The sequence below is a fragment of the Crocodylus porosus genome, unplaced genomic scaffold (assembly GCF_001723895.1).
Source record: "Crocodylus porosus isolate Cpor-Errol unplaced genomic scaffold, CroPor_comp1, whole genome shotgun sequence".
NCBI classification, from domain to species: domain Eukaryota; kingdom Metazoa; phylum Chordata; order Crocodylia; family Crocodylidae; genus Crocodylus; species Crocodylus porosus.
Genome location: NW_017728886.1, coordinates 4,026,265 through 4,039,384, shown reverse-complemented (window position 1 = coordinate 4,039,384; position 13,120 = coordinate 4,026,265). Strand labels below are relative to the sequence as shown.

The window sequence follows — 13,120 nt, the reverse complement described above, 5'->3', positions numbered from 1 at the left end:
TCACACCGCTCTGAGTAGCGAAGACCAAGAAATTGGAATGAGAGGAGTCAGTTGTATGCTGGTGTCATTCAGAGCATATGGAAGATCCAAAATAATAGTTGTGTGCGCTGAATTTACAGTGCACAGGTAGCAGCAGTGCAGTCTGCCCCAACAGCCCTGACCTAGAGGGCCCCTAACGAGAGAGAGAGAGGAAAAATCTGTTTTTTCAATTTCAGCAGAATTAATGCCTGAGGGCTTATATTAAGCCCCAGTGTCAGTTTATATAGTTTGAGCGTAAATGTAGGCATTGACAAAGCATGTTAAGCCACAGTTAAAATAATACTCGTAGAAAGCCACAAATAAGTTATTTGTGATAGTGCTACCTTTGTATTGGGAGTTATCCTGTGAAACTAGTTTTGTCTGAGTTTATCAAAAACCTAAATTAGTAATAATGACAAAACGCTCCTAATGTGTGCCAGTGAAAAAAGGTAGGTAGGAGTGAACAGCTGAAAGGGGCAAGAGAATAAGACTTTAAAAAGGTCCATGATAGGCAAGGGATAAACAGCTTTGGGGTGGGAAAATGCTGTTAATTACAGTAGTTAGTTGCATATATATGCACACTTCCTCCTAACACCCACTGGGGGAATACAGGGGTGCATTATATGAGAGAAATATGAACCCCCAGGGTTTTGGAGACCCGGTGGTAGTGAGTGGTGGCAGCTGTAATTGCCATGGGTCTGGGAGCCACCGCAGTTAACACTGCCACTGCTCCAGTGCTGCCGTGTCACTGGACCCCTGGGGAGCACCCCAGCTGGTTGACATGGCACTACATGCTGGCCCAATCCAGTGCATAGGGGCTGTTTGCAGCCTAACATATAGCTTGAAATCGGGCCCTGGCACGCAGCCCCAGAGACACCTCCCATGCCTCAGTTTCTTATTAGTCCTAGGTAAGATCTTCATTCCTTCTTGGGGGCCTTCCAGAAACAGAGAGAATAGCGTATTTAGAAGTTATCCTTTAGTCAGGGTGGCAGCCTTTGTAGATATGCTAGAGAAGAAACTGGAAAGAACCCAAAACAGGGGTGGCCAGGCTGCGTTGTGTGTGCTGCAGGCAGCACAAGGAGCCTCTGTGTGTGGCATACTGCAGATTTAAGCTCAGCGACAGGTTGGGCAAGGGAGGGGGATTAGGATGAAAGTGGCACTTAGGAAGAATGTAGGGATAATTTGTGGCATGCCTGCTGAAAAGGTTGGCCCCCACTGACTTATAGTAGCGAAGGATGTCCCAGTCAGGATTAGGTCTACAGGCACATGGAGAAACGGAGGGTATGTCTTAAAGATGAGAGACTGTGATGTAATAATGCAGATGTACTGATTGAAACAAATTAGTGGAAGGTGACAACAGTCAGTCAGGTTGGAGGAGAGGTAGGAGGCTACCCTGCTTCCAACAACCGCGGTGGTAAAAGTCAAGATACCTGGAATCCTTTAGTTTCTCATTGAAGGTGGAAGCTTGCAAGCAGGGTTCAAGAAGGGCTTTTAATAGTTTTGCAGCTTCGTTTCTCACAAGAGCATGTCTCTTAAGCATGCTAGGGGTGTATCTTATTTTTGCCTAATTCCTATTACTGTCTACTGGGTCTCCAGGAATTTTTCAAAGCCTGACTCTTAACCAGGGTTCAGTGTGGATCAGAAGGTATTTTTGTGCCATGAAAGGGGTAACTAATTTAGTTAGCAGTGCTCAATCATGGCCCTGTGGGCCGAGTCCCAGGATGGGTGTCCACCTGGGACCTCATGCAGCCTTGGCTTGGGCTTTATCTAATGCACAGGGCCACACTGTCCAGCCACAAGTCCAGAAATTTGGCAGTTGAAGTTACTCTGTACCCCCATGGTCAAATGTTCAGACCCTTTAAGGAGCCCTGCAGGCTGGATAACATAGGCCAGAGGTTGAGCACCTTTGAATTTGGTAAAAGATAGTTTACCACCAAATACAGAGAAGCTTCTCCAACAATGCTCTTGTTAGAAAGGCAGATCTTTAGTGGGAACAACAGATTTCAGTTTTTATGCAAATAGAAAGATAGCTGCTTTAAAACTACTGAAGACAGTAGTTGGTTCAGAGGGAGGATATAAGCTTAAGCTATCAGCAGCAGATCTGCCACTAAAAAAATTCAAGGCTCTTTCAGTCTCCATGATGTTTTGGGGAAGTAGCAGTGGAATTAGCAAGTATGAACAGAGTAACTTACTGTAAACCCAGCACAGATTGTGCAGCTCTTCCAAGCTGTGGGAGGATGTTGCAAACGTAGAGTGTAGGCTGTATGTTAACTGAATCTATCAAATATCGAAATGGCTGCTGTCAAGGTAGAACACACAACCTAATTTATGTGCCTTTAAACTTAGAGAAAGTAACAGAATAAATGATTGTCTTAATATTTGCCAGGCTTGCAAAGTAGCTTAATAGCAGTATTACTTGAACACACTCTTCAAAGGTCAGAAAGGTTATATAAGGAGTTCAAGTCCAGTCCCACTTGTGAGGGTTGAAGCTGCACTTGTGCTCTGGATTAGCAGTATTTGCATCACTTGCTCCTCTTTGCTCAGACAGAGTGGCTGCTGTGAACTGAATGAGACACTAGTTTGAAAGACAGTGATTCAGAGAAATAAGACCTCTAGAAGGAAGGAGAAGCCTCACTGCAAATGAGTCGTACTGTGGCTGTTTATATCTTTCTACCTTGTACATACGTTGAACTTGAAAAGAGTTCTCTGAAATAGTTCAGTATTGGGGCTTTATAGGACTCTGGACACAGAATTAAGCCAATACAGTTTTGTATCTTTAAATCTGTAAATAAACTGCAAGTAATGCTAACTTATGCTAACTTAATGTTTTCAAAATTATACCATGTGTCTTTAAGTGATCCGTGTGCTGGTAAAATATTTCCAGCCTGACAAACATGGACTGAATTCCTTGATTCATGACATGACTGTAGTGAAGACACTGACAGTGCAAGCAGCCAATCCAAGACTTATGCCTACACCCATGAAGGAGAGAGAGCCATTAATTTAGTTTTGTGGCCAGCAAGGATTTTGTGACTAAGGGGCTGGGATGTAAAAGAATATGGTTACTAGACCACAGACTGAGTAGCCGTATACATTTTACCTACATAACTAAATGCCTGTCCAATACCAACTGCTGTTTGCTGCTAACTTGGGCTGAATTTAAACTCCTTCAAGTGAGCAAACTGTACCCAATTATTAATTCATAAAACCCCAGCTAGTTTCCTAAATGGAAAAAAAAGGCTTATTATGGAAATGTATTATATTAAAAGTGTGGTGTGAGAGTCCCCAAGTTTACACTCAGAGAAGAGACCTTTAGCTAGTGTTCTAATACAGCTAATATTATCAAGTACTTCTTGTCTATACATTTAGATATGCTGACATATACCCTGAAATATAGAAGCATTGACTTGCATAGTACAGTGCTGCAGTGATTGTATCATTAAACTGAAGTTTAAAAATGTCGGAGAAGTTTTTTAAGTTCTTGAATTTGAGTTCCTAGATCCTTCAGTGTATTGCATAGTAAAATCAAACTTCATACTGTTGTTAATGTACCTAACGAAACATCACAAGCTATGTTCTGATCTGCACTACATTGCTGAGTAATATTGGGGGAAAAATATATTAAGCATGTTTTAGCATAATTTTTTTTGATGTGACCTAAATCAAAACTTTAATAAATGGAGTGCTTGGCATCCCATTAGAATGGCCTCTTGCCTATCACATATGGGAAGTATATTTTCCTATGATTCCAGTTCAGTGGGATAAGTAAATTTATATGAAGACATAATTTGGTTTAAAGGAAACAAATCCTCTGAATATTGCATGTTCTGCCTCCACATAATCCTGCTCTCCTTTATGCTGCTGTAAAATCTGTACTTTAAGTTTCTCATCTCTTTCAGTTGAAGCGATAGTTTTCTCTGTATAAATAGATGCAGAGTTGAGATGCCATTTTTCAAACAACAGTAGCAAAGGTGTGAATTGTGTCCGTTTCATCACAAAACATCAAGCTGCTTCTTAAACGGCCTTAACACCTTAAACTGCTTCTTTTCGGTAGAACGGTAGCGTATGGCAATGCATTAGATAGAAAAAATTATTGTTGCCAGGGCATTAGCAGTGCCCTTGTCTCCCCTGTGGCACATGGTGGTGTATTTGAGGTTTGGGTGAGCGGTTTGGTTTTGTTTGGTTGATTTCCACCCCCCCCCCCCCCAACTCTTTTGATGAATGGCTGCCTGAAGACATGGGGCAGGACTAAGTGGCCCAAGATCCCTTTCCATTCTGGTGCTTCTAAGTAGTGGCAGGTTCCCAGCCCTATAATATAGCAATCCAGTTTGTACTTTAACAGTTGGAGAACACTAGTTTATTCAGATTATGGGGGTATAGGGGTGGGGGTGGAAATCAGTCCCTGTTTTTTCCCTTCCAGTGACATCCCAACTGCAGTGCTTATTGGCGGAGAGAGCTACTCTGTTTCAGGTCCATCCCTAGCACAGTGCCAGGACTTCCTCATTGTCCTCTGCCTAATAGATTTGCATAGTTAATTTCAACCAAAGGTGAATCATAACTTGCAAAGCTTCACTAAACCAGTTGGTTGATTTTTCAGAAGAATGCCTTAAAGATGCCGGTTTAATACTTAGCAGACCTTCCTTCTACTTAAATATTCTTCGTGTGACTAATTATTTTCCTGTTGATCAAGTTATAGATGAGGAAGAAGACATGTAGGGACCTACCTAAATCATGGCAAGATGAGGTTTTTCATGGCGGCTCTGCCCCTCGGCACTGATTGGCAAAGAGGCCCGTGGGCAAAGGATAAGGGGACGGCTGTCATCTTGCCTGCTGTCTGCCCTTTGTGCTGCCACCCCACCACTCAGCGCTGATTTGCGGAGGGGTCCGTGAGGCAGGAGGGACAAGGGGGCAGCTGCCATCTTGCTTGCCAGCTGCCCTTTGTGCTGCCCCATTTCTCATCACTGACTAGCAGAGAGGCCTCAGTTAGGGAGGGAGGAACCAGGGGGCAGATTCTCATTGTAGTTAATTGTTTAATTAGTGTTGGTAGCTTATATGCACAAGTTAATGCACTCTTACACTGAACTTAGCTTTCACATAAAATTGTTTCTTTCAGAAAGGGCGCTGGCACCAAGTGTCTTGCTGAGACCATGTATAAAAAATATATTAGCAAAAGTTTGCACAGTCCTTTGTAGCTATATTGCAATTAGCACTACCGTTCAACTCCTCTGGTAGTCTTTGAATTTTCCATCCCGAGGCAAAAGAATTAATCTGGATCTAGCACATCTTAAGCCAGTGAACTCCTGGCAGCTTTTGTTAGAATTTGTATTGAACCCCTGGTTTTAGATGGCTTGTTTTAATAGTGCAGAGGGTTATCAAGTGATGTGTGTAATAACTCTGTCCTGCATTTTTTTCCTGTAGATTTCATTGGCCAGTGAGAACATATCGCAAGCATGGGAAATATTTTTGCTAACCTCTTCAAAGGCCTTTTTGGCAAAAAAGAAATGCGTATTCTTATGGTTGGTCTGGATGCTGCAGGAAAGACTACCATTTTGTACAAACTAAAACTTGGCGAAATAGTAACTACTATTCCCACTATAGGTAAGCTCTTTAAACAGCTTGTTAAAACCTTGTTTGCTTCCTGAGAGGGCACTGACTAGATAAGTTCAGGCTTGACTATCTGTAACTTGGAGTACTGCACCCAGGATTGGCTCTGAGTTGGGAATGTGCAGGCAGCAGTCTCCTCTGTAGGTGTAGGAGGAGAATGAATGACTGCTGCTTCCTCCATTCCCTCCCACCAGCGAAGGCATGGAGCAGCCTCTGACAGCCTTCAGAAGCAGTCTAGCTAGCTCCTGTTAGGACTGCCCTGGTGCGGACTGCTTGTGAGAGCACAGATGGGGAAAATGTTGCATGCTGGGGAGAGGGCAGGTACTGTGAGAACGTATTTAAAGACCTTACTCGCTGGTTTATGGAATGGATAGCTGTAAAGGGCTGTTAGTTCCTTTTATAACTTCTACTGCTGCAGTCCCAGTTAGGCAGGCTTATAAAGATCACTGGCTTGTGTTCCCTTTTTTAAGGGGTAAAAAGGCATATTTGTACTGCTGATCTGGCATGCCCCTTCCTGTCCGCTAGCTCCCAAACGGGAAGAAGTGTAGATCCCTTGGTGTCTCCCTATGGAAGGATATTAGCTCTGCTGGGAGGCAGCACTAATTAGCCTGGGTGCAATGCCATACACATGCAGGTATACTACTTCTGGTTTGGGAGTAGCATCTGCAAAGTAGTGTAGCATGTTTCAGTCTAGTATTGCCCACTTCCAGGGCTTTAATTTCATGTTAAAAAAATATATATAAGCACCGTGCTGTCATGGGTACTCAACATAAGTGTTTTGTAATTTTGCTCTTGAGCACGAATTGGAAAATCCAGGCCGTAAATTGATCAACTCTTTTCTTACCATTTTTATTTTAGGTTTCAATGTAGAAACAGTAGAATACAAGAACATTAGCTTCACAGTGTGGGATGTAGGTGGTCAGGATAAGATCAGACCACTCTGGCGCCATTACTTCCAGAACACGCAAGGTAAGTTGTAAGGGTTAAATCACTGGCCACAAAAGAACTCTTTGTATGCTTGTTAAACTTGCTCTTAAATTGCTTATTGCCTAATAACAGAAGTCAAAGTATGCCATAAAACTGTCCTTTTTCAAGGAATTGGTTATAGGATACATATTAAACTTCAATGTGTTTTGATTCAATTCCCAAATTAGATTAGTGCAGATGTAAATTGGCACCCATTTCTTTAAAACACGTGACAGTAAGCTTCCCTATCCAACTTTGAAAACCAGAGGTCAGCGTTTTTCTTCAAGAAGTATTGAAAGCTTGCTTTTAAACAGAGCAGTTGGAGAATACAGGAAAATTGTCTTGCTTTTAAGTGCTTATGATCTGCTGTATAGTGAATTTAAGGCTATGACCTAAGGACTTGAGGGTAAGTCCAAAGATAGTGGTGTACCATTCTTAAATGTCTCTCTGATTACAGGATTTTTGGAGGGGTGGGTAGGTTTAAAAGATGGAGGGTGAGCGTTTGTTGGCTTTCAGAATTAAACTACAGGGAAACAGGATGGCACAACTTGAGAGGGGGGTCCTATTCTTATACCAAATTGGGAAGAACACGTGCATAGTTTGTATTATTTGGGATTCTTGCATCTCTCAAACAAGGGATTTCAGTAGACTGAGGTGCCTGTTACCCTGTGCATGTCAATAAGTTATTTGCTTTAATCTGTTTAGCCTTTAAAAAATAATAATAATAATTCTGCAGTGTTGGTTTTACATTTCAGACCAGGGATAGCTTTTACAAAGGAGAAGTTATGCACCTTTTTTGTTTTAACTATTGTTTGCTTGTTTATAGGTTTGATTTTTGTGGTTGACAGTAACGACAGAGAACGAGTGAATGAGGCCAGAGAAGAGCTTATGAGAATGTTGGCAGAAGATGAGCTTAGAGATGCTGTCTTATTAGTGTTTGCTAACAAACAGGTATGGCTTAGCAAGTGATCTTAAAGAGGAGCCTTTGAGTTGCAGGTTGCAAAATAGTTTTCCAAAATGGTTGGTATGTAGCAAGATGTGAGCCTTTGAACCATTTCATAACTGCTAACATGATAAACAAGTGTTCAGCAACACACCAAATTGACCCTGGCTTCGGCAAACTTGTATGTGGTCCTAGTCTGAAATGTGTCTGTAAGCCTGAATTTGTATCAATGGCTTGTTAGTGAAGACTGCCACCAATTTTAGTTTGATAGCTGTTTCAGGTACTGTACCTACTTTGAGCTTCCCTCTTGCAAACAGGAGATTGACTGTCTGTGTGATGGTGCCACAGTATAAAGTATCCTGAAAAGTTTCACTAACCCTTCCATTGATGGCATAAACTTAGATGTTAATCCTTATAAGTACAGAAATATTCAGGCTCACTCTCAGGATGTTCTAAAAATATTAGGGGTGCACCGATAGATTTTTGGGGCCAATATTGATAGCCGATTTTTAAGGAGGCAATATCGGCTGATACCGATCCAATTTGTGATGCATGGCTTTTCAGCTTGAAGGGCTGCATCCAGCTGGTAAGTCTGGTGTGGTGGGAGGGAAGGGGTGTGGTGGGAGAGCAGATCGAGGTACCTGCAGTGAGGGAGGAAGTGGGGCTGGAGCATGTGCTACCCAACAGGGGAGGGAAGGTGCAAGAGAGCTGCAAGCGGGGGGGGGGGGGGGGCATGTGCCCCCCCCAGATCTGCGTGAGGTGGGCTACAACTGCAGGCTGGAGCCGGGGCAGGCATGAGACAGAGTTGGGGGTGGCTCCTGCTGCTGCACACAGCTGCAGCCTGGGAAGGGGTGGAGGGTTCACATGGCTCATCTGATGGCTTCCCCTGCAGCTCCCACCACTTGTCCAGAAGGGCATGGGGGTGCAATGGGCTGGGGCCAGGATGGTGCTGGACTCTTCCTGAACAGGCAGATCCAGGGGCACATGCACCCCCACATGCCCTCCCAGAGGAATGACAGGAACCCCCACTCCTTTCCTGTGTCCCCTAGACAAGCCATGTCCCCAGCCCCACACCCTCTCTTACTGTGGGGCCTTCATATGCCCCTCCCCCAGCCGCTTTCACCACACTAGACTTACCAGCTGCAGGCAGCTCTCCACACTGCCAGGCTGTGCTCCTCACTGCCTACGTGCTGCGCTGCAGCTGCGTGTGCACATGGGCATTTATCAGACAAATTATCGGCCTCATTGGGCCAATTTCCAAAACATAACATTTTCTTTATATTAGTGCCGATATGATATTGGACCAATGTATCAGTGTATCTCCAAAAAAGCTTCTAAATTTGAAGCTTTCAAATTGGGTTTTCCATCTAATTCATTGTTGCCAGTAAAGTGTTTGGCTACCCAGATTTAGTCAGTAAAACCAGTGCAACTACACTGCAAAGATACATGTATGCAGCTAATTGCGCCTGCCTCCTAATGGATAGAAGGAGTAAAATCCCCCTGACACTTAAGCTTGTTGGCTGCATACACGCGATTTGGAGTGAGCTGCACTTCATGCTTTTGCGAAAACCCCCCAAAAGTTCCTAGGAATTCAGTTGCAAAGAAAGCTTCCTGAATGGAAACTGCCATCCTGGAGCGTCCTTGAGAATTAGGCAGCCTGAAACAATAGCCCCTGAATATATAAACTGTCCTACACCAGTCTCAGTGTTAACCTGAAACTTCATAAGCTTAAGTGTCCACTTTTAACTGTTTCATTTATGATCTCGTTGAGAGAAACATTTTGCACATGTAAGTCACTCTGGTTAGTCTCATGGCAGCCCACTTTCCTAATTTGTAAGGATTGCCTTTTCCACAAAGCAAAGGCTTTTAAAACTAAAGGATCAAACAGAAAGCTCTTAGAATCACCTTAGCCCATGCTGGAGATGCAGTGCAGTCTTAGTCTGAATACGAGCAGAGACTTCCAGAGTTGCACAGTTCTTTAGGTGGCAGCAGTTGCGTTTAAAGCATCCTTACTTTTCTGTTTAATCAAATGAGTTCTGCCTCTTCAGCTCACCCATTCTTAAACAATAGTCTTTTAATGGCAGCTCCCACTTTGGCTTTTTATAAATTTGAAACAAAAACTTGCCAGCTTGGGTCTGAAAAGTGGCTGGGCATCATACCAACTGTCCAAGGTGTTTCATGAAGAAAAGCCATATTTGATACATGAGTTGGGTTATGCTTTGTTTTATACCTTGATGTGGGACTGCTTAAACTGAAAGGCAGAAATGGCTCTTCAACATGGAAAATGTTGTCTTTGTCTCCTCTCAGGACCTGCCTAACGCGATGAATGCAGCAGAAATCACAGACAAACTTGGACTGCATTCTCTTCGTCACAGGAACTGGTATATCCAGGCAACCTGCGCCACTAGTGGAGATGGTCTCTATGAAGGACTGGACTGGTTGTCCAATCAGCTCCGAAACCAGAAATGAAACCATAAACCTTCCTCTTCCCTCTTTTTCCACCCTCCCTCTTATTTCCTCCTATTCGCCCTTCGCTTTACTCTAATGTGGCAAACTGTGCTACTTTGTGGTATTGAGTGCCGGAAGCTGTTTTCATTTCTTTTGTCACAGTATATATTGCACCATGCTGTAAATGTGGCAAATACAAGCCTGAAAACAGTTAGGTTTCTTATTTAATGTAAATAGTTTTTGTTTCCAGTGAGGCAGTTTCTGGTACTCCTATGCAATATTACTCAGCTTTTTTATTGTAAAGAATCAACTCACTGTTTAGTACTGGGAAGGGAGTGCAGTGGATTAACATGGGTTGCCAGTGGTCAGCATGCAGTAGAGCTGAGTACTATCTCTTGGGTTGTGAAATCTGTGAGATCCATTTTGATGGTTGGTTTTTAACCTGAAATCTGTATTTTTTAAGTAGTCAAAGAAAAGTAAAAACACTTAAGTGCATGAGCATGTTTAACACAGCTTCTGCGGTTCGATCTTGAATACCAGTTATTTTAATTCTTGTGAATGTTGAAGCGGTGATGATACCATCCAAGCTTCAGCTGGGTAAAATACAGATCCATGTGCAACTGCTACGTCTCTGGATCTTTCTAGAGTTCATAATGTTTGCATTCATATTTATTCGTACATGGAAACTTGTTAAAAGGTTTGTCTGAGCTGGTCCAAAATGGTTTGCAAACAAATTTCACGTTACTTAAAACGCTAATGTACTTTGGTTTCAGGTAAGGTTGATGCGACTTCCATCAGACATGAATAATTTCTGGAAGAGTCACATTTTTAGCCTGTTAGATTCTATCATCCAAAGTGTTTTGTACTTTTCTCGTGTGTAAACCACTCCAGAAGGCAAACCTTTCCACAGAAAGCACAGCCTACTAGTCCTAAGCTCTATAGACAGAAAGTACTGTACTTAAGTAAAATGCCATGAAAAAAACACCAAACATCTATGTATAGTGTCTAGAAAAAAGCATGAGAGTTTGGAGTCATTCCATTCTAGAAGTATTCAATCTCATTTTGGAACAATCCCATATCTGTATATGTGTGAAAACCCTTGGCATCCCTCATTACTGCAAGGTTCAGATTTGCCATCAGAAAAAAGACCTCTTTACTTTTCTTTTGTATTTTGATAAACACTGAAGAAGCTGGAGCTGTTGAAAACTTTAACTTGAGGAACTATCAGAACTGGTTTGTTTAGTGTTGTGGAAACCTTTATTGCTTTCAATACACAGTTAGTAATCAACTGTTTTGTATACTTGTTTTCAGTTTTCATTTCGACAAACAAGCACTGTAATTAAAGCTATTAGAATAAAATCTCTTAACTATTTCATGTTTTTTACGCCTTGCTGTTTATTTGATCACCTTGGCGGAATCATAATGAGAATACTTGTTGAATAAAATGTTTCACGAAACTTGTGCTAGTGTCCAGTTGTTTTGCATCACCTCCTGTGCAGTGTGAAAGGTCACGTCCGTGCCTAAGGAATAACTTGCCTGGGAGATCAGGCCCAACATGTTCTTTGCCTTCAAATATGCTGAAATCCAAACGTCTTGTTATCTGGACTCTGCAAGCCAGCAGCATTACTCATTGTTAACTAAAGTACAAAATCTTTCCTCTTTCCAGGCAGGTCTCCTGGGGCGGTTTGTCATCAGCCCTGCCTCCAGCTTTAATTCTGTTAAAAATGCCCTACCTATTGAGTACATGATGTGGCTGCTGCGCTGTCCCTGTGACTACAGTACAGCCTGGCTGGGAGCCAGTGCAGACGGGCTCCACCCGGGTAAGGAATCTTGCAGCATGTTAGTCTCAGACGCGTAGCAGGAAATAGGCCTCCGAGGGGTTGAGTCAGAGGAGCTCCACAGAGGCGGCTGCTGGCCTGTCTGCCCTACTCCCTGTTTTTGCTGCAACTGAGAGGCAAGGAGGGGGGCTGTGAGCTTGAGAGGCTTAAAGAGCTTTGGAGGTCTCTGCTACTGGAAGAGGGGATTGTAAATCGGAGGGAGGGGATGGCTCAGCTGCCCTCATGGAGGGATGTGAGGAGAGTGGGTTTGGACTGGGAAGATTGGAGGAAGCAGGAGCCTAGACACTAGATTAAAGAGCATGGGAAGACATTGGTAGAGAAAGCTCTAGGGGGGGGAGTAGTTCACTTGTGGCTGCCCGTTTCCCACTCATCCCTCAACTCTGCTTTAAACCGTTTCCACTGTACATGTGTAATGGGGTCCTAGCTTGCCATCCATGGCAGCAAAATGTGGAATCTGCGTGGGGTTTTTTTTCCACAACCTACCAAAAGCACTTCAGCATCCCGCAGCAAGCAGCCCTCTCTTGCCGTGGTTTTTGCCTTGCAGCCAATCAGCAGTGTGGGTGGCATGGCACCGATTGACAGACAAAAATCACGGCAGAAATGGCACTGCTTACTGCAGAATGGCACCACGTTTTTCACAGGCTATTGATGTTTTTTAGATGGAGATTTTATGCTTTCTCCCCTGTAAGAAAATTAGGATCCCTGGCGATAATGAAACCATCTTGCCCCAGTTGGTTGGGACCTTGATGTGTAATGGACTTTCCCTCCTCATGGCAAACCATCAGCAGAGCAATCTCAGAGAGACCAAGCTGCGTCCACAGTAGAGCCGCTCCACTGTTTCCATGGGATGACTTGAGCTTTGTTAGCTTACAGCCCCTTTCTGTGCCCCCCTCTGCCCGTGCCAACTAGGCACTTGCTATTCAGGAGTAAAGAATGTCTTGGTGCTGGCCCCAAGTTGGGCAGGAAGGAGCTAGCGGGGGTTATTGCAGGGCCCTTGGCACGGCTTTACGAGCGCTCATGGTCCTCGGGCCAGGTGCCAGATGATTGGAAGATGGCTAATGTGGTCCCCATCTTTAAAAAAGGGAGGAGGAAGGACCCGGGCAACTATAGGCCTGTCAGTCTTACCTCAGTCCTAGGGAAACTTTGAGAAGATCATCATGGAGTACATCTGCGATGGGCTGGCCTCAGAGATGATGCTCAAGGGCAACCAGCACAGTTTCACTAGGGGCAGGTCATGTCAGACCAACCTGATTGCCTTTTATGATCAGGTCACAAAAGCACTGGATGCAGGTGTCGCCGTGGA

General features: G+C 43.7%; 1 protein-coding gene across 1 annotated transcript; it reads left to right on the top strand.

Moving 5' to 3' along the window:
• The first annotated feature begins 5,415 nt into the window (after positions 1-5,415).
• ARF1 (ADP ribosylation factor 1) lies at positions 5,416-11,440 on the top strand. Its single transcript, XM_019529507.1, has 4 exons — positions 5,416-5,616; positions 6,481-6,591; positions 7,415-7,539; positions 9,839-11,440. Exons 1-4 carry the CDS (start codon positions 5,469-5,471, stop codon positions 9,998-10,000), a joined length of 546 nt encoding a protein of 181 aa, XP_019385052.1. The 5' UTR covers positions 5,416-5,468; the 3' UTR covers positions 10,001-11,440.
• Positions 11,441-13,120: the final 1,680 nt, after the last annotated feature.

Excerpts from the sequence above, each read along its gene's own strand:
- ARF1 (XM_019529507.1), top strand. The coding sequence starts at position 5,469 with ATGGGAAATATTTTTGCTAACCTCTTCAAAGGCCTTTTTGGCAAAAAA. Across the intron at positions 6,592-7,414 it reads TTACTTCCAGAACACGCAAG|GTTTGATTTTTGTGGTTGAC; the intron begins GTAAGTTGTAAG and ends GCTTGTTTATAG. Across the intron at positions 7,540-9,838 it reads TAGTGTTTGCTAACAAACAG|GACCTGCCTAACGCGATGAA; the intron begins GTATGGCTTAGC and ends GTCTCCTCTCAG.